This window comes from Lepidochelys kempii, chromosome 6 (genome assembly GCF_965140265.1).
Source record: "Lepidochelys kempii isolate rLepKem1 chromosome 6, rLepKem1.hap2, whole genome shotgun sequence".
Lineage (NCBI taxonomy): Eukaryota > Metazoa > Chordata > Testudines > Cheloniidae > Lepidochelys > Lepidochelys kempii.
In genome coordinates, this window is record NC_133261.1 from 59,901,472 (window position 1) to 59,920,419 (window position 18,948).

At 46.5% G+C, this 18,948-nt stretch overlaps 1 protein-coding gene across 1 annotated transcript in view; it reads left to right on the plus strand.

The window, feature by feature from the left end:
• Positions 1–18,948, plus strand: part of CRY2 (cryptochrome circadian regulator 2) — a 37,171-nt gene that overhangs the window by 12,719 nt on the left and 5,504 nt on the right. Inside the window, exons 4-7 of the mRNA XM_073348108.1 lie at positions 3,106–3,290; positions 13,967–14,055; positions 17,487–17,627; positions 18,226–18,537. Coding sequence (XP_073204209.1) covers positions 3,106–3,290; positions 13,967–14,055; positions 17,487–17,627; positions 18,226–18,537 — 727 coding nt within the window. The remainder of the gene's footprint in view (positions 1–3,105; positions 3,291–13,966; positions 14,056–17,486; positions 17,628–18,225; positions 18,538–18,948) is intronic.

An 18,948-nucleotide genomic window follows, 5' to 3' on the forward strand; every position in this document is an offset into this window, starting at 1 on the left:
CTGACTTGAGCCTTCAGCATTTGGAGTTTAAGCATGCCTGCTTAATTAAAGCTCTCTGGTATCAGATATCTTCTTCCTCTGTAGGTACTTACAGTTTGATCAAGGCACCTCTTAACCTTTGATAGTCTTTTATATAATGTTTGCCTTGGTACTGTGTGGAGGAATGGAATAGTCTGTCCTTTGTACACTGTCTGTACATTGCAGTTACTTTCCAGTTTCCTCTCTGAACCTGAAGAAACCCAGTGAGGGTCCCATTGTACTAGGCACTGTACATATAAATAATGCACAGTCCATACCTTGGAGAGCTCATCCAGTATTTGTATCACAGTAGTTGAATAAATTGACATGGGGAGACTGAACAGTAGACAGCTTCATTTGTTCAAGCTAGCTATCACAGTAGTCCAAGCAGTCACAGATGGCTTGCCAACCTATCCAAACCTGTGTTGCAAGTTGAGCAGCATGATCCTCAAGTGTTGGCTGAGGACATCCTCACAAACAGCAAATGCGTGAACATGTCCTTTTCCATCATACACAAGAAGGGTTCCTGTGTGCAAGCCAGCCAGTGGAATGATGCCACTGAAGAAGGTGAACCCAGCAAAATGGCTTTTGTGGGTGATTGACTCAGAAGCAAAGTCTGTGGGGCTATAGTACTCAAATCTGCTGCTGTAAAAAGAGATCTGGGAAGGCCCTTGCATGGGCTACAACAAACTGCCTATGATAACCTATTCACCGAACTGTCATAAATGTGCTTCTTCAGGTCTGGATTGCCCTCCTCCCTGAGGCATAGTAGTACTGTGGACAAGGGACAGTGCCAGACACTAATAGCCTCTGGAGGCCCCAACCATTGTGCTAGGTGCTGTAAAAATATATACAAGATGACATCCATGCCCCATCTATTAGGAAGGCTTCTGTTCCTAAGCCTGCCCCAGTAACTTGCTTGGTTGAGAGAAGAGAAGGCACAGAAGGTTTTCATCCTTGTTTAAATTCTAGTGAAAGGAGGGCTCATCACAAAAGCCACAGTTTGGTCCAAATTGCAGTTTCTGGTCAAGGCAGATCCTGTGACTAGAGGATTGCTACTGTCATGATTAAAGGGCGTTGCCAGAGCTGTGGGTGGGAATCCTAGGACTGGATAGTAGAGGGGACTGCAGACTGAGTGCATCAACACATATATGAAAGAGGATGGGTAGTGTGATAAGGCATGGCTGAGGCACCTCTGTAGAGCAGGAGTTGGCGAAGAGGGGAAACTTGCACAACACTATCAGATTGTCACTCTCAGGAGTACCAAACTGTACTTTGGCACAAACCTGTTGAAGGAGCAGTTGTTGTACTTGTAATTGGGAGCATGAGGCCTCGACATCAGTGATGTAGATGTACTGGGAAGCTTCTTACAACGTATTGGAGGGACAGATGTGAAGGTTTCAGGTTTCTTTCTCTCCTACCTCTTTCCAGTGTGGAGTTCCAGGGGGCAAGTGGCATAGTGCAAAAAATGGGGAAGACTGTAGGGGATGAGGGTGTATTCATAAGGGTGGAAGTTTCTGAATTACTTTTTGAAGGGTGCAGGGAAGAAAACGCTTCCTTCAAGCTGCACAGGGCTTGTTTGGGTGACTTTGCTATATACCAGCAAAAGCTTCCTCCTTTTCAGTGTTTCCTACCCTGTATCTTACATTGTTTTATCCACATGAAGGAATGTGGTGGGAGTCTCTGTTGAAAATCTTTCTTTAACATTACCATGCTCTGTCTTTAAAAGGCTCCCTGTCCCTCCCAGTATGCACGAGAGGTCCTGGCATTTATGACCTAGATCTGAGCAGCAGCAGCAGCTATGATAGATTTGTTAGAGAGCAGCCTCCTTCCTTCTGGCTGTTGTATAGAGCTGGGAAGACCTATCACGCAGTATCACATGTGACCAGCTGCTCTGTGAAGGCCCCAGGCGAGCATGGAGCTCCTCCCCTCTACACGTGCAGCTGGTGGGGAGGAAGGGAGGCACGTGGCATTTCCTGAAACACTAGGCTCCAAGCTCAGTCCTTGCATAAGGTGTTGACTATCGGGATGGGGAGGGGTGGAGCTTCTGCAAGTGCTCTTGTAGGAGTGCTGGCTCCGCTGTTTCAGCTTTACATAAACCTGGCACTGTAAGCTCTCCCTGTTTTCCTGTTAACTCTTCTGCTCCTGGCAGTATGCTGGGGACAGTGGTGAGGAAAAATGCCCCTGTTTCTACTCATGGAGACTCTGCCAAGCGGTCTTCTCCAAATTCTTTTTAGCTCTGGGGAGGGAGACACCTGTTCTGGGAAGCATCACATTTTATTCCCCAGTAGAGACTTGGGCAGGCTGTGGGCACTTAGGAAGGTAGAAGAGAGCTGTGGCTACCTTGCCGCCTGTGCTCTTGGTTTGAGCTGAAATGAGTTAGAACACTAAAAAGTAAATGACATACTGAGTATGTGACAGAATTGCTTGTGATCAGGTGGGGTGGGGGAGGGATGGGAATTTTTCTACTCCCAGGAGAGGAGTGAGGCACACTGGGCTTTCTTTCCTCTGAGGGGGTAGAGGAGGGGAGAGTGACAGATGGACTGAGGTTTGTTTTTTTGTTTTTTAGTGTGGAGGAAACAGGAACAAGCACAGGCTGGGATTTGTCTAGTGCAGGGTGGGGGCTAGATGCAGGCTGGGATTTCTCAAAGATGGGTGGGGAGCACATGAAATAATGGAAACTTGGATTTTGCTGATCTAGAGAGTGCGGGGTGGGACAAATAAACTAGTATTTTTCATCTGGGGGAGCAATAGAAAAGAGGGTGACTGTTGTAGTTTGGGTATCTCACTTTGGGTGGGGGCACAGATTGTTTCAGGCTTGGGTTTTTCTGGGAGCAGGCCATGGCGTGGGGACTGGTGTAGGCTGAGATGTCTTTTCCTGGAAATGGGATTAGCCTGGAGTTTCTTTAATACCTTGCTGAGGGGACAGATCCAAATGGAGGAGGGTGAATCTGTCTGGGATTTCTCTATCCAGAGAAAAGAATGTCCCTGAGTCCAAGGGGGCTAGTGCTTGAGTGGTCTCCCCCCACTTCTTCCATGAGAATAAAGCTGTTTTCCAACTCTTGTCTCCTGGGCCTGTGTGTCTAGAATAATCGAGCTGAATGGCCACAAACCACCTCTCACATACAAGCGTTTCCAGACCATCATTAGCCGCATGGAACTTCCCAAGAAGCCAGTGAACAGCATAACAAGCCAGCAGATGGAGAAATGCAAATCAGAGATCCAGGAGAATCATGACGACACGTATGGAGTCCCATCTCTGGAGGAGCTGGGTATGTGTCTAGGGCTGAGGGGGCTTAACTGCCAACCAAACACACTCTATTAGAATGTTTCTGCCAGCAGGAATGCTTCCAAAATGGTTTCACTGTTTTCATCTGATCTGGGCAGGCTACAGCCTTGGGAGCAGTACACTCAGTGAGTCATGGAATTTGGGAAAATGAGCCACTGATTGTCCATCTGTCTGTGTTATGCTTGATTCTAAGTGCAAACTCCCCTCCTTCCTTCCCACATCTTCGTTGATACCTCTCAGGTGTGAGCTGCAATCCTTTGCCTGCTTTTTCAGCCCTGGGGCCCTCACAGTGCTGCTCAGTCCTGACCCACTGCATCGTCTGCTATTCTGGTCCCTGACAGGCTGCTTGTGACGGATCCGGGAGTGTTAATCATGCTAAGATGAGACTATTACACTTGCTTCTCTGTGACTAAAAAGGATTAATTTGGAGACTCACAGAGACAAAAGTTTTTGTTAAAACTGCTACCATTCACCCTTAGGTACCCATTGGTGTTGAGGGAATCAGTGTTTGCTTCCAAGCTGTGTAAGTGCTTGGATTTGATTTGGAGGAGGGAAATTGATGGTAGAGAGGGGAGGGAGAGAATATGTATGAATCGTTCCTGTCAGACCATCTGGAGTAGTTCACAAGCATGCGTGCCAACCTCAGGACAGACTTTCAAGAAGCAGGGCGCACTCACTCAAATAGGTTGAGTTCTGTACTTAAATTTCACCAGCCAAGCAACAAGTGTGATCTCCTCAAGCATTATAGCTTAACCAACTTAATCATGAAGTAAGACAGTCCTCTTAGGTACTATCTATCCTGCCACCCAGGCAAACTTGCCTTTGTCATAGATGATCCTTTACACCAAAAATCACAACAGTATTCAAGTTACTCCCAAGCCTAAAGGTCCAGTCGCTTTTCTCAGGTCAGTTACATCTTAGATCTCACACCGATGACAACACTTGTAGCCAATCCTATAATTTATTAACTAAGAAAAAGGAATGGGTTATTTACACAGTTAAAGTAGGTAAACCTATACACACATGAGTTCCAGCAGTGAGACTGAGGCTCAGGAGTCGCAAGTGGCTCTTTGCAGCACATGGTATTAAAACACTGATTTAATTAACAACCAATCAGGGTGCTTTTATTATGTTAATCAATTGTAATTGACAAAATAATACTTAGTCAGTCATTTTGCTGTGAGAATAATTTTTAATATATAGTAAATAATGAATTCACACTACTGTGGCTCTTTTGCATAATGTTAATCTCAAATTTGGCTCCTGAACCACTGATGTCAGAGTATCACTGAGTTAGTCTTTGGGTACGTCTACACTACGAAATTAAGTTGAAATTTATAGAAGTTGGTTTTGTAGAAAGCGTTTTTATACAGTCGATTGTGTGTCCCCACACAAATGCTGTAAGTGCAGGTAGTCGGCAGTGTGTCCACAGTACCGAGGCAACCGTCAACTTCAGGAGCGTTGCACTGTGGGTAGCTATCCCATGGTTCCCGCAGTCTCCGCCACCCATTTGAATTCTGGGTAGAAATCCCAGTGCCTGATGGGGCTAAAACATTGTCGCGGGTGGTTCTGGGTACATATCGTCAGGCCCTCCTTCCCTCCCTCCTTCCTTGAAAGCAAGGGCAGACAATCATTTTGCACCTTTTTTCTTGAGTTACCTGTGCAGATGCCATACCACGGCAAGCATGGAGCCCGCTCAGCTAACCGTCACCGTATGTCTCCTGGGTGCTGGCAGACACGGTACTGCATTGCTACACAGCAGCAGTTTATTGCCTTTTGGCAGCAGACAGTGCAGTATGACTGGTAGCCGTCATAGACATAGTCCTGGGTGCTCTTTTAACCGACCTCGATGAGGTCAGGGGCACCTGGGCAAACATGGGAGTGACTCAGCCAGGTCATTTCCCTTTTAAGTTTCGTCTCATGGCGATTGAGTTCTACCAGCAGTGCACTGTCTTTTAATCAGCAGCCAGCAGAAGATGATGGCCAGCAGTCATACTGCACCGTCTTCTGTCGAGCACCCAGGAGATGACAATGGCTAGCAGTCGTACTGCACGGACTGCTGCCAGCAACATCTATAAAGATAGATGAAGTGGCTCAAAACAAGAAATAGACCAGATTTGTTTTGTATTCGTGTTCTCCTCCCTTCCTCCGTGAAATCAACGGCCTGCTAAACCCAGTTTTGAGTTCTATCCTTGAGGGGGCCATTCTGTTTCTCGCAAAGCCACCCCATTTATTGATTTTAATTCCCTGTAAGCCAACCCTGTAAGCCATGTCGTCAGTCGCCCCTTCCTCTGTCAAGGCAACGACAGACAATTGTTCCGCACCTTTTTTCTGTACAGATGCCATACCACGGCAAGCATGGAGCCCTCTCAGATCACTTTGGCAGTTAGGAGCACATTAAACACCACATGCATTATCCAGCAGTATATGCAGCACCAGAACCTGGCAAAGCGAAACCGGGCGAGTAGGCGATGTCAGCGCGGTGATGAGGACATGGACACAGACTTCTCTCAAAGCACGGGTCCTGGCAATGCAGGCATCATGGTGCTAATGGGATAGGTTCATGCGGTGGAACGCTGATTCTGTGCCCGGGAAACAAGCACAGACTGGTGGGACCGCATAGTGTTGCAGGTCTGAGACAATTTCCAGCGGCTGCGAAACTTTCGCATGCTTAAGGGTACTTTCATGGAACTTTGTGACTTGCTTTCCCCTGCCCTGAGGTGCAAGAATACAAAGATGAGAGCAGCCCTCACAGTTGAGAAGCGAGTGGCAATAGCCCTGTGGAAGCTTGCAATGCCAGACAGCTACCGGTCAGTCAGGAATCAATTTGGAGAGGGCAAATCTGCTGTGGGGCTGCTGTGATGCAAGTAGCCAACCCAATCAAAGATCTGCTGATATCAAGGGTAGTGACCCTGGGAAATGTGCAGGTCATAGTGGATGGCTTTGCTGCAATGGGATTCCCTAACTGTGGTGGGGCCATAGACAGAACCCATACCTTATCTTGGCACTGGAGCACCAAGCCGGCGAGTACATAAACCGCAAGGGGTACTTTTCAATAGTGCTGCAAGCACTGGTGGATCACATGGGACGTTTCACCAACATCAACGTGGGATGGCTGGGAAAGGTACATGACGCTCTGGTCTGTTTCAAAAGCTGCAGGAAGGGACTTTATTCCCAGACCAGAAAATAACCATTGGGGACGTTGAAATGCCTATAATTATCCTTGGGGACCCAGCCTACCCCTTAATTCCATGGCTCATGAAGCCAAACACAGACAGCCTGGACAGTAGTCAGGAGCTGTTCAACTACAGGCTGAGCAAGTGCAGAATGGTGGTAGAATGTGCATTTGGACGTTTAAAAGTGCGCTGGCGCAGTTTACCGACTCGGTTAGACCTAAGAGAAACCAATATTCCCACTGTTATTACTGCTTGCTGTGCGTTCCACAATATCTGTGAGAGTAAGGGGGAGACGTTTATGGCGGGTGGAAGGTTGAGGCAAATCGCCTGGCTGCTGGTTATGCACAGCCAGACACCAGGGCGGTTAGAAGAGCACAGAGGTCAGGGGCGCGGTGCGCATCAGAAAAGCTTTGAAAACCAGTTTCATGACTGGCCAGGCTACGATGTGAAAGTTCTGTTTGTTTCTCCTTGATGAAACCCCACCACCCCTTGATTCGCTCTACTTCCATGTAAGCTAACCACCCTCCCCACCTCCCTTCAATCACCGCTTGCAGAGGCGATAAAGTAATTGTTGCTTCACATTCATGCATTCTTTATTAATTCATCACACAAATAGGGGGATAACTACCAAGGTAGCCCAGGAGAGGTGGTGGAGGAGGGAAGGACAAGGCCACACAGCACTTTAAAAGTTTAAAACTTATTGAATGCCAGCCTTCTGTTGCTTGGACAATCCTCTGGGGTGCAGTGGCTGGGTGGCCGGAGGCCCCCCCCACTGCGTTCTTGAGCGTCTGGGTGAGGAGGCTATGGAACTTGGGGAGGAGGGCGGTTGGTTACACAGGGGCTGTAGCAGCGGTCTGCGCTCCAGCTGCCTTTCCTGCAGCTCAACCATACGCTGGAGCATATTAGTTTGATCCTCCAGCAGCCTCAGCATTGAATCCTGCCTCCTCTCATCATGCTGCCACCATCTTTCAGCTTCAGCCCTCTCTTCAGCCCGCCACCTCTTCTCCCGGTCATTTTGTGCTTTCCTGCACTCTGACATTGTCTGCTTCCACGCATTCGTGTCTGCTCTGTCAGTGTGGGAGGACAGCATGAGCTCAAAGAACATTTCAGCGCGAGTGCGTTTTTTCCACCTTCTAATCTTCGCTAGCCTCTGGAAAGGAGAAGATCCTGTGATCCTTGAAACACATGCAGCTGGTGGAGGGGGGAAAAAAAGGGACAGTGGTATTTAAAAAGACACATTTTCTAGAACAATGTGTACACTCTTTCACAGTAAACCTTGTTAACATTACATGCATAGTACATGTGTTTTTGTTCCAAGGTCACATTTTGCCTCCCCCCAGCGTGTGGCTAGCCCCTCCACCCTTCCCCCTCCCCATGGCTAACAGCGGGGAACATTTCTGTTCAGCCACAGGCAAACAGCCCAGCAGGAACGGACACCTCTGAATGTTCACTTAAGAAAAGCACCCTATTTCAACCAGGTGACCATGAATGATACCACTCTCCTGAGGATAACACAGAGATAAAGAAGGGATGTTGTTTGAACGCCAGCAAACATACACTGCAATGCTTTGTTCTACAATGATTCCCGAGTATGTGCTACTGGCCTGGAGTGGTAAAGTGTCCTACCATGGTGAATGGAATAAGGCTGCCGTCCCCAGAAACCTTTTGCAAAGGCTTTGGGAGTATATCCAGGAGAGCCGCGATGCCAGGGCAAATTAATCATTAAACATGCTTGCTTTTAAACCATGTATAGTATTTTAAAAGGTACACTCACCAGAGGTCCCTTCTCCACCCGGCGGGTCCGGGAGGCAGCCTTGGGTGGGTTCGGGGGGTACTGGCTCCAGGTCCAGGGTGAGAAACAGTTCCTGGCTGTCGGGAAAACCAGTTTCTCCGCTTGCTTTCTGTGAGCTATCTACAACCTCATCATCTTCCTCGTCCCCAAAAGCTGCTTCTGTGTTGCCTCCATCTCCATTGAAGGAGTCAAACAACACGGCTGGGGTAGTGGTAGCTGAACCCCCTAAAATGGCATGCAGCTCTTCATCATAGAAGCAGCATGTTTTGGGCTCTGACCCGGAGCGGCCGTTCGCCTCTCTGGTTTTCTGGTAGGCTTGCCTCAGCTCCTTAAGTTTCACGCGGCACTGCTTCGGGTTCCTGTTATGGCCTCTGTCCTTCATGCCCTGGGAGATTTTGACAAATGTTTTGGCATTTCGAAAACTGGAATGTAGTTCTGATAGCATGGATTCCTCTCCCCATACAGCGATCAGATCCCGTACCTCCCGTTCGGTCCATGCTGGAGCTCTTTTGCGATTCTGGGGCTCCATCATGGTCACCTCTGCTGATGAGCTCTGCATGGTCACCTGAAGCTTGCCACGCTGGCCAAACAGGAAATTGAAATTCAGAAGTTCGCGGGCCTTTTCCTGTCTGCCTGGCCAGTGCATCTGAGTTGAGAGTGCTGTCCAGAGCGGTCACAATGGAGCACTGTGGGATAGCTCCCGGAGGCCAATACTGTCTAATTGTGTCCACAATACCCCAAATTCAACCCAGCAAGGCCGATTTCAGCGCTAATCCCCTTGTCAGGGGTGGAGTAATGAAATCGATTTTAAGAGCCCTTTAAGTCGAAAAAAAGGGCTTTGTTGGGTGGACGGGTGCAGGGTTAAATCGATTTAATGCTACTGAATTCGACCAACTCCTAGTGTAGACCGGGGCTTAGATTCCAAAAGGTGATAGAAAATGTTATGATATGCAAGCTTTTATGTCCTCTAAAGCTAACCCAAGCCTAGCAGCTTAGGGATCCCTTGCTTATGCTTAGAAATAGTTCCCTCTCCAAATTCCAAGCAGCATAATGATCCAGTTCCTTCTGGTCAGGGATTTGTATTCTCGTCCCTCAGAGCCCAAACTGATGGGACTGTTTGTGCCATCTCCTCTTCATCGTTTGGGGTGGTGGTGGGAAGAAAGTCTTTTGTCCTTTGTTTCAAATGGTTCATTTGGTTTCAATGCAGGCCCAGCACTTACATTTATTTAATGCTTCTTTCCTGTTTCTTGTGTTACACAGCAAGAGGTTTACAATGAAAACACTCAATATAACTTTATACTGAGAGGTACAGATGTTGTAAGTCAGATCAGTACATGCAGCATCCTATAAACATTTCATCAAGTCTAACCACTAAACACATTCTTATAAACTTAACATCTATTTTAACAATGCTAACGCTCAGATAAGCCAGGCTGGTTTTTAGCTATGAATTTGTCAGTGCTCAGTGAGGCCTAGTGGCCTTGGCATGAGCTGCCACCTGTTCTGCCAGCTTCACAGTTCCATGCTTGTCCGCTTCAGTCTCATCAGCTGCTGATGGCTCTACTCAAAAAAGAATGCTCAAGGCAGAGGGTGATGCACAAATCCCCACCCCAGATCAAGGATCTGAACCTAAACGTAAGCAAAGGGCAAGGTTATTGATTATGTTAGGAGAATTGTTTATATGTAGATAACAGTGCAGCTGTCAGCCTTCTAGTAGTATCTGGGTACTGTGGGACGCTGCCTACGTAGGCTGGGACGAGGAGGGCTGTGTGAAAAGTTCGTAGGACTCGGCAGAAGCCCTTATATATGAAAATAATGGGGGATTTGGCTCTTGAGGATAGTCACATTCTTCATTTTGATCTGAATCTGAACTCCCCAATGGTTTTGTAAACAGGGAGCTGCATAGGAAAACTGCATTGCTGCTGCCCATTTGTTCTGGGGATTAATATGACGTAGGTGCTCAGTGCTGTTTAGTCCTGTATCTTCACTAGTACTAGATTGAGAAACTAAGAGTCTCCCTTGATTTCCTGGCTATGTGATGGGATACTTCTGGGTTGGCTGGAAGATATTTCCTAGATTAGCAAATCTGATAAGGCAGAGGTGCCTGTTGTAATAATTGGGCCTCCAGATTTACCCTAATTGTGAGCTCAACTGTAAAAAGTGTGAGTGTAAGTTCATAAGATGTCACGCTAACATATAACAACAAATGGTGGTCGGAAAAGGTGCAAAAGCAAGACAGACTGAATTAGTCCAAACAAAAAGGCCTACTGATACAACTCACAAGAAAAGTGTGGAACCAGAAAACTAATAATCCAAAATTGGTATACTGGCTATTGGACCTAACTGGTGGACTAAACAATGAGGGGGTAGGCTGTTCCACCCATCACTCCTTTTTGGGTTCCTAAAGAATGAGACTTTGGGAAGGAAAATTGGCTATTGGAGCGTGTTTCATCATCATGGCTGCTACTCCCACCTGGGCATCGTGATCCTGAGAGATGTCCTGATGAGGGAGGGACCGAGATGACACAGCCATTTCCTCCAGCTGAATCCCAAACACCACCCGGGATGTGAGACTTTGTCTCCACCACATTCCCCCATCTGTCCTTTTCCTTTCCTACCTTTTCTTCTCTTTCTTATCACTCTCCTTCATCCTTCTCTCTTACAAGAGTCTGGCTTAGCCAGCGAAGACTGTATTTTGTAATGCTGCTGTAAGCCTGTGACCAGAAAGAGCCAATTAAATGCAATGTCTTAAACAGCCTAGTGTTGGTACAACTTTGCCAGGTCTTGGAGTGGCTGATGAGACCGGGTGCTGTGTCTGTATTTTTATCGGCAGTGAGGGTGCAAGAGTCAACATAAGATATAGAAGCTGCATTTTCTATCCTTGCTGTTCTTTTCTCTCATTTTGTGTAAGTTTGTGTTTAGTCTTCTAGAAAACAGGATCTGACTTTAACAGCAGCAGCTTTGGTCCATCTCCCCAAAAGGACAGTTATTACCATCTTTAGTACAATCTAAAACACTGTCAAACAAGGAGAGTTTTTAGAAGGAAAATCCCCCAGCTCAAGTGAACAAGGGATGTTAAAATGAAAACCTTACTCAATACTTACTTTTCAAATGCTTTAACTGTTTTTTCCTTTTTTCTCTTGTATCTTTAATAAAAGGTTAGAGGGATTTCTAATAGTGTGTTTGCCATGGTGCTAAGCAGGGTGTGGTTTCTGTACAACAAATCCCTAAACTTGTTTAAAATTCTTTAATGTTGGAGAGTGACTGGGTTATGAAATCATAGAAATGTAGCTCTGGAAGGGACTTTGAGAAGTCAAGTCCAGCGCTCTGTGCTGTGGCAGGACCAAGTAAAGCTAGACTATCCCTGACAGGTGTTTGTCCAACCTGTTCTTAAAAACATCCAGTGATAAGGATTCCCCAGCCCCCCTTGGAAGCCTAGTCCAGAGCTTAATTACCCTTATAGTTAGAAAGTTTTTCCTAATATGTACCGAAATCTCCCTTGCTGCAAATTAAGCCCATTATTACTTGAACTACCTTCAGTGGACATGGAGAATAACTGATCACAGTCATCTTTTATAAGAGCCCTTAACATATATGAAGACTGTTTTCAGTCTCCTTTTCTCAAGGCTAAAAGTGCCCAGTTTCTTAACCTTTCCTCATAGGTCAGGTTTTCTATATGTCTGATAATTTTTCGTCGTTCTCTTCTAGAGTCTTTCCAGTTTGTGCACATCTTTCCTAAAGTATGGCACCCAGAATTGAACACAGTACTGCAGCTGAGGCCTAACCAGTGCCAAATAGAGCAGGAAAGTTACTTCCAATGTCTTACATATAGCACTCCTGTTACTACACCCCACAATGATATTAGTCTTTTTTACGGCAGCATCACATTGACTCATATTCAGTTTGTGATCCACTATAATCCCAGGATCCTTTCAGTAGTGCCACCACCTAGCCAATTATTTTCCAGTTTGTGCATTTGATTTTTTCCTACCTAAGTGAAGTACTTTGCACTTGTCTTTATTGAATGTCATTTTGTTGATTTCAGGCCAGTTTGCGAAAAAAGGGTTGCTGTGAGTTCTCCTCCTGTCTTCCAAAGTGCTTGCAACCCTTCCCAGCTTGGTGGTGTCTGCAAATTTTATAAGCATACTCTCCACTCCATTATCTGAGTCATTAATGAAAACATTGAATAATGACGGACTGCTGCGGGATCCCACTATATATGCTCTTGCAGTTTCACAGTGAACCACTGATAACTGCTCTTCGAGTATGGTCTTTCAACCAGCTGTGAACCCACCTTATAGTAATTTCATCTAGACCATATTTCCTTACTTCGTTTATGACCATATCTCATGGGACTGTCAAAAGTCTTACAAAAATAAAGATACATCACATCCGCTGCTTCCCTGCTATCCACTAAGCAAGTAACCCTGTCTAAGAAGGAAATTAGGTTGCTTTGGCATGATTTGTTCTTGACAACTTCATGTTACCTATTCCTTATAATGGTGGTATCCTCTAGGTGCTTACAAATTGATTGTTTAATAATTTGTTCCAGTATCTTTCCACGTAACGAAGTTTGGCTGACTGATCTATAATTCCTCAGGTCCTCTTTGTTCCTCTTTTTAAAGACAGGTAACTATGTTTGCCCTTCTCCAGTCTTCTGGGACCTCACCCGTCCTGCAGGAGTTCTGAAAGATAATTGCTAATGGTTCTGAGATTGCTTCAGCTAGTTCCTTAAGTACCAAGATGAATTTCATCAGGTCCTGCCAACTTGAATGCATCTAACTTATCTCAATATTCTTTAACCTGTTCTTCCCTATTCTGGCTTACGTTTCTTTCCCCTTGTTGTTAATATTAATTGTGTTGAGTTATATGTTCACCATTAATCTTTTTAGTGAAGACTAAAGCAAAATAGGCATTAAACTCTTCAGCTTTCTTGATGTCAGCAATTGTTTGCTCTCCTTCCCTGCTAAGTAGAGGACCTACGCTTGGTCTATCTCTTGCTCTTGACTGTATTTAAAGAACTTCATCTTGTTGCATTTTATGATCCTTGCTAGATTTAACTCATTTTATGCCTTAGCTTTTGTAATTATGATTATGTCAATACCTTCAACTGTTTGGATCCATATAATCCATCTGAATTAATACAGCATGCCCCCTGCTGGCTGTTTGGTTTATCATTGATACTGAGCCTGATGGAGGATGCAGTAGATCAGTGGTCTCCAAACTGGGGTGTGCGCACCCTCCCAAAGGGTGTGCAGGAGCACCGCTGGATGGCACTCCGCCGTTTTTTTCTTCAGCAGTAGCTCTGCACGTTCACGGTTGGTGTTCCCCTCTGGCGGCGCATCTGTGATAGGTCTTCCGGTCTTTACCCTGGCGTGCGCGAGCCAAAAAGTTTGGAGACCACTGCAGTAGATGACCACCCTACATTGATAGGGTCTGTGTATGAATGATGGTGGGGTGCCCCAAGAATGCTGACTGGAGAACTTAATTTGGGGACAGGCTTCTGTACTGAGGTGTCAGAGCAGTCATGCTTGCTTTGCTGTAGAAGGATCAGAGCAGCAACAATAAACCAAATGTTCAGAGAACTCAGGAGCTGTCTTTTTCAAGTCTGATACTGTTGCTGCTGGAGCCCTGCTGGGCTCTTTGCATAGTGTTGGCTTCCAGCCTTACCACCCTGTTTGTTCCTCTCAGGTTTCCCCACGGATTGTCTTGCCCCAGCAGTTTGGAAAGGAGGGGAGACAGAGGCCTTGGCCCGGCTGGATAAGCATTTGGAAAGAAAGGTAACCAACCCACTTTCACTCAGAAAATGGTACTTTCTGCATGCTGAGGCCTCTGGCTAAGGAATATTAATGCTGGTTGTCGTCCTTGTTTCTGCTGCTTGTAGCAGCAGACACAGCTCTGTGCTGATGGGAATGCCTCTGTAGGACCCAGGCTGTGTGGGGCATAGGGAATGTGCCCTCCCCACTTCTAGGCTTCAGAGGACCCAAACCGTAGTGGAAGTTCACTGATATATGTGCATTTAGGGGTGGAATTCACTCGCTAAGCAATGCTGGTGTTGCTGTGCCCGTGGAGCATGAAGGGTGTTGAGCCCCACTCTCTCTGGGGTAGCATAGATGAAGAGAGCCTTCCATCAAGGTACAGTGCTGGCTGCAGACAGCCTTCCACCTCCTTTTTAATCTTCACTTGGAGACATTTGTGCAGGTGCACTAACAGGACAAGTGCAAACAGCCGGGCATTTCCCAGGCAGGGCATGTGAGGACTGTTAATACAACATATGCCACGTTATACCTTGAGCCACTCATTGTAATATCTAGACACTTTTTGTTGACCCTGTTTTCTTTATTGCTTCACACAATGTAAATGAAACAATAAGAACAGGAGTATAAGGTGTTACTAGTAACAATACAAGACAAAATTACTCAGACAGAGATGACTGAGTTCTCTTTAATGCTAGCCTTTCTTGATGATGATTGTGCAGTTCACAACTTCCCCCAATGCAGCATGGCAGGATGCAAGTAAAACTTCAGCATAATACGCAGGTAGTGCTGAATCTCAGCTTTATGTGATTGCAGGTTGCCATGTTCAATGATAGTCTTTCCTCCTGGAGTCACCTGCTGCATATGTCAGGGCGACAGTTAAGATCTCTCTTCATACAGCTCAGAGTTGGATGTACTTGAAGTACTAGGATGTACCTTTGGGAGGTCCTAGGCCCAGACCTATGCTGCAGACAAGAGCTAATAGCTCCCTCCCAGATCAGCATGACTAGATCAAATTCCCTTTGAGTGGAAAGTGATTTGTGGGCCTCTCACTGCTGTGGGAGTGCTGGAATGATCAGCTTGAAACATCGCCAACAAATGGATGAAGCCAGTTCACTAGGGATACTGTCAGAGAAATGGAGGACTTGTGGCACCTTCAAGACTAACAAATTTATTTGAGCATAAGCTTTCATGAGCTACAGGTCATTTCATCGGATGCATTCAGTGGAAAATACAGTGAGGAGATTTATATACACAGAACATGAAACAATGGGTGTTACCATACGCATTGTAACGAGAGTGATCAGGTAAGGTGAGCTATTACCAGCGGGGGGGGATGGACCTTTTGTAGTGATAATCCCCCTGAGGGTTACCAAAAGAAACTACAGCATTTGCTCAAGAAACTCCCTGAAAAAGCACAAGAACAAATCCGCACAGACACACCCTTGGAACCCCGACCAGGGGTATTCTATCTGCTAACCAAGATCCATAAACCTAGAAATCCTGGGCACCCTATCATCTCAGGCATTGGCACCCTGACAGCAGGATTGTCTGGCTATGTGGACTCCCTCCTCAGGCCCTACGCTACCAACACTCCCAGCTATCTTCGAGACCCCACTGACTTCCTGAGGAAACTACAATCCATGAGTGATCTTCCTGAAAACACCATCCTGGCCACTATGGATGTAGAAGCCCTCTACACCAACATTCCACACAAAGATGGACTACAAGCCATCAGGAACAGTATCCCCAATGATGTCACGGCAAACCTGGTGGCTGAACTTTGACTTTGTACTCACCCCTAACTAGTGCACATTTGGGGACAATGTATACCTTCAAATCAGCGGCACTGCCTTGGATACCCACATGGCCCCACAGTATGCCAACATTTTTATGGCTGACTTAGAATATCGCTTCCTCAGCTCTCATCCCCTAATGCCCCTACTCTACTTGCGCTACATTGATGACATCTTCATCATCTGGACCCATGGAAAAGCCACCCTTGAGGAATTCCACCATGATTTCAACAATTTCCATCCCACCATCAACCTCAGCCTGGACCAGTCCACACAAGAGATCCACTTCCTGGACACTACAGTGCTAATAAACGATGGTCACATAGCCACCACTTTATACCAGAAACCTACTGACCGCTATGCCTATCTACATGCCTCCAGCTTTCATCCAGACCACACCACACGATCCATTGTCTACAGCCAAGCTGTGCAATACAACCGCGTTTGCTCCAACCCCTCAGACAGAGGAAAACCCCTACAAGATCTCTATCAAGCATTCTTACAACTACAGTACCTACCTGCTGAAGTGAAGAAGCAGATTGACAAAGCCAGAAGAGTACCCAGAAGTTACCTACTACAGGACAGGCCCAACAAAGAAAATAACAGAACGTCACTAGCCATCATCTTGAGCCCCCAACTAAGGACGACCCATCTCTCTCACAGAACTTGGGAGACAGGCCAGTCCTTGCTTACAGACAGCCCCCCAACCTGAAGCAAATACTCACCAGCAACCACACAACAGAACCACTAACCCAGCGACCTATCCTTGCAACAAAGCCCGTTGCCAACTGTGTCCACATATCCAGGGGACACCATCGTAGGACCTAATCACATCAGCCAGATTATCAGAGCCTCGTTCACCTGCACATCCACCAATGTGATCTATGCCATCGTGCCAGCAATGCTCCTCTGCCATGTACATTGGCCAAACTGGACAGTCTTTATGTAGAAGAATAAATGGACACAAATCGGACGTCAAGAATTATAACGTTCAAAAACCAGTCGGAGAACACTTCAATCTCTTTGGTCACTCAATTACAGACCTAAGTGGCAATTCTTCAACAAAAAAAACTTCAAAAACAGACTCTAAGGAGAGATTGCTGAATTGGAATTAATTTGTAAACTGGATACAATTAACTTAGGCTTGAATGAATAAAGACTGGGAGTGGATGGGTCATTACACAAAGTAAAACTGTTTCCCCATGTTTATCTCCCTTCTTCTCCCCCCCCCCCCCCCCAACTGCTGGAAATGGCCCACCTTGATTATCACTACAAAAGGTCCCCGCCCCCCCTGCTCTCCTGCTGGTAATAGCTCACCTTACCTGATCACTCTCATTACAGTGTGTATGGTAACACCCGTTGTTTCATGTTCTCTGTGTATATAAATCTCCCCACTGTATTTTCCATTGAACATATCCAATGAAGTGAGCTGTAGCTCACGAAAGCTTATGCTCAGATAAATTTGTTTGTCTCTAAGGTGCCTAAAGTCCTCCTTTCCTTTTTGCGGATACGGACTAACACGGCTGCTGCTCTGAAACCTGTCAGAGAAATGTAAGGGGCTTTAAAGAACCTACTAGAGATAGTTGTGTCCCTGCCCAGCAGCCTGCTCCTTGGACTGCTGCATTTCTGAAACCCATTCTCTTTCCCAAATGCTCCTAGGCTTGGGTTGCAAATTATGAAAGGCCAAGGATGAACGCTAACTCACTGCTGGCGAGCCCCACTGGACTCAGTCCCTATCTGCGTTTCGGCTGCTTGTCCTGCCGCTTGTTCTATTACCGCCTCTGGGAGCTGTATAAAAAGGTGAGAAAAGGGGGATGGGAGGGTGGGGGGTTCCTCCAGAGCCGGCAGGCCTGGGGCCAGGCTGGTTCCTAGGACGGGTTGTGTTAATTCCCTTGCAGTTCTGACCTGTTCCATTGTTTCTGGCCCAAGAAGCTGTAGGTTGATATTCCTCCCTGCCCCTAACTCCTCTGGCTATGAAGCAGTGCTCAGCTCTTTAAATATAGTTGCCCCTACTGGGGGAAACTTACAAAAATGGCAAGACTCTTGTAGACATAGCTACCTTTAAAATTATAGTAATTATCTGGATTCTCAAGCCTGAGCCCTCATAATCATTAGCTCTAGGTTGGCTCTAGTGCCCGTCCTCTTGTTCCTGTGAGATCAGTTCCTTCAGAATATCAGACTAGATTAAAGAGAGGCGCTTTCTGCCCCAGTGAGTCTGGTGTCTGGTAAAGGGCTGTTCAGAGGATAGCTCCACAGCTCCAAATGTTGCTAGCAGTCTTGGTCTCTGAGTGGGAATTGCCTGTAGTGATGGGGCAGAGGGAGGGTTGAGGTGAGCTGCCCAGGTACAGGAGCTGGGAAAGGCTAATATCTCTTTGTCCCTGTTTCTCCTCTTCCACAGGTGAAGCGTAACAATACACCACCACTCTCACTATATGGGCAGCTTCTCTGGCGGGAATTTTTCTACACGGCAGCCACCAACAATCCCAAATTTGACCGCATGGAGGGGAACCCAATCTGCATACAGATCCCCTGGGACAGGAATCCTGAAGCCTTGGCAAAATGGGCAGAGGGCAAAACAGGCTTCCCTTGGATTGATGCTATCATGACCCAACTGAAACAAGAAGGCTGGATCCACCACCTGGCTAGGCATGCAGTGGCCTGCTTCCTGACCAGGGGTGACCTCTGGATCAGCTGGGAGTCTGGAGTCAGGGTAAGTCTGGTATTTCCAGAATTAGGCAACAGAGCATGGGGAGGGCAAAATCCTGTTGGCACATTCTGCTGGGATGGCAGTACTGTCATGTTAATCATTTGGCATGTAGAGTAGTGTGGAAGAGAGGATGATCTAGCTGGCTTTGCTTCGGTCACAAGCCTGGCTTTTTCTGCCTAGTTCAGTTAAGTCCTAAAAGTGATGATGAGAGAGTCTGCAGTTACTAAGTAAATGTAAATAGGACCCATTGGTTAATATGGGCTGTTATCTAAAAAGTGTCCCCAGCCCAAGTGGAGGCAGAGGCATCCCTGCCCTAAGGGGCTGAAAACACTAATAGACAGTGGAAATTGGAATACACAACTCCTAGGAACTAAATTGGACAGGAATTCAGTGGGTTATTCGTAATATCCTGCT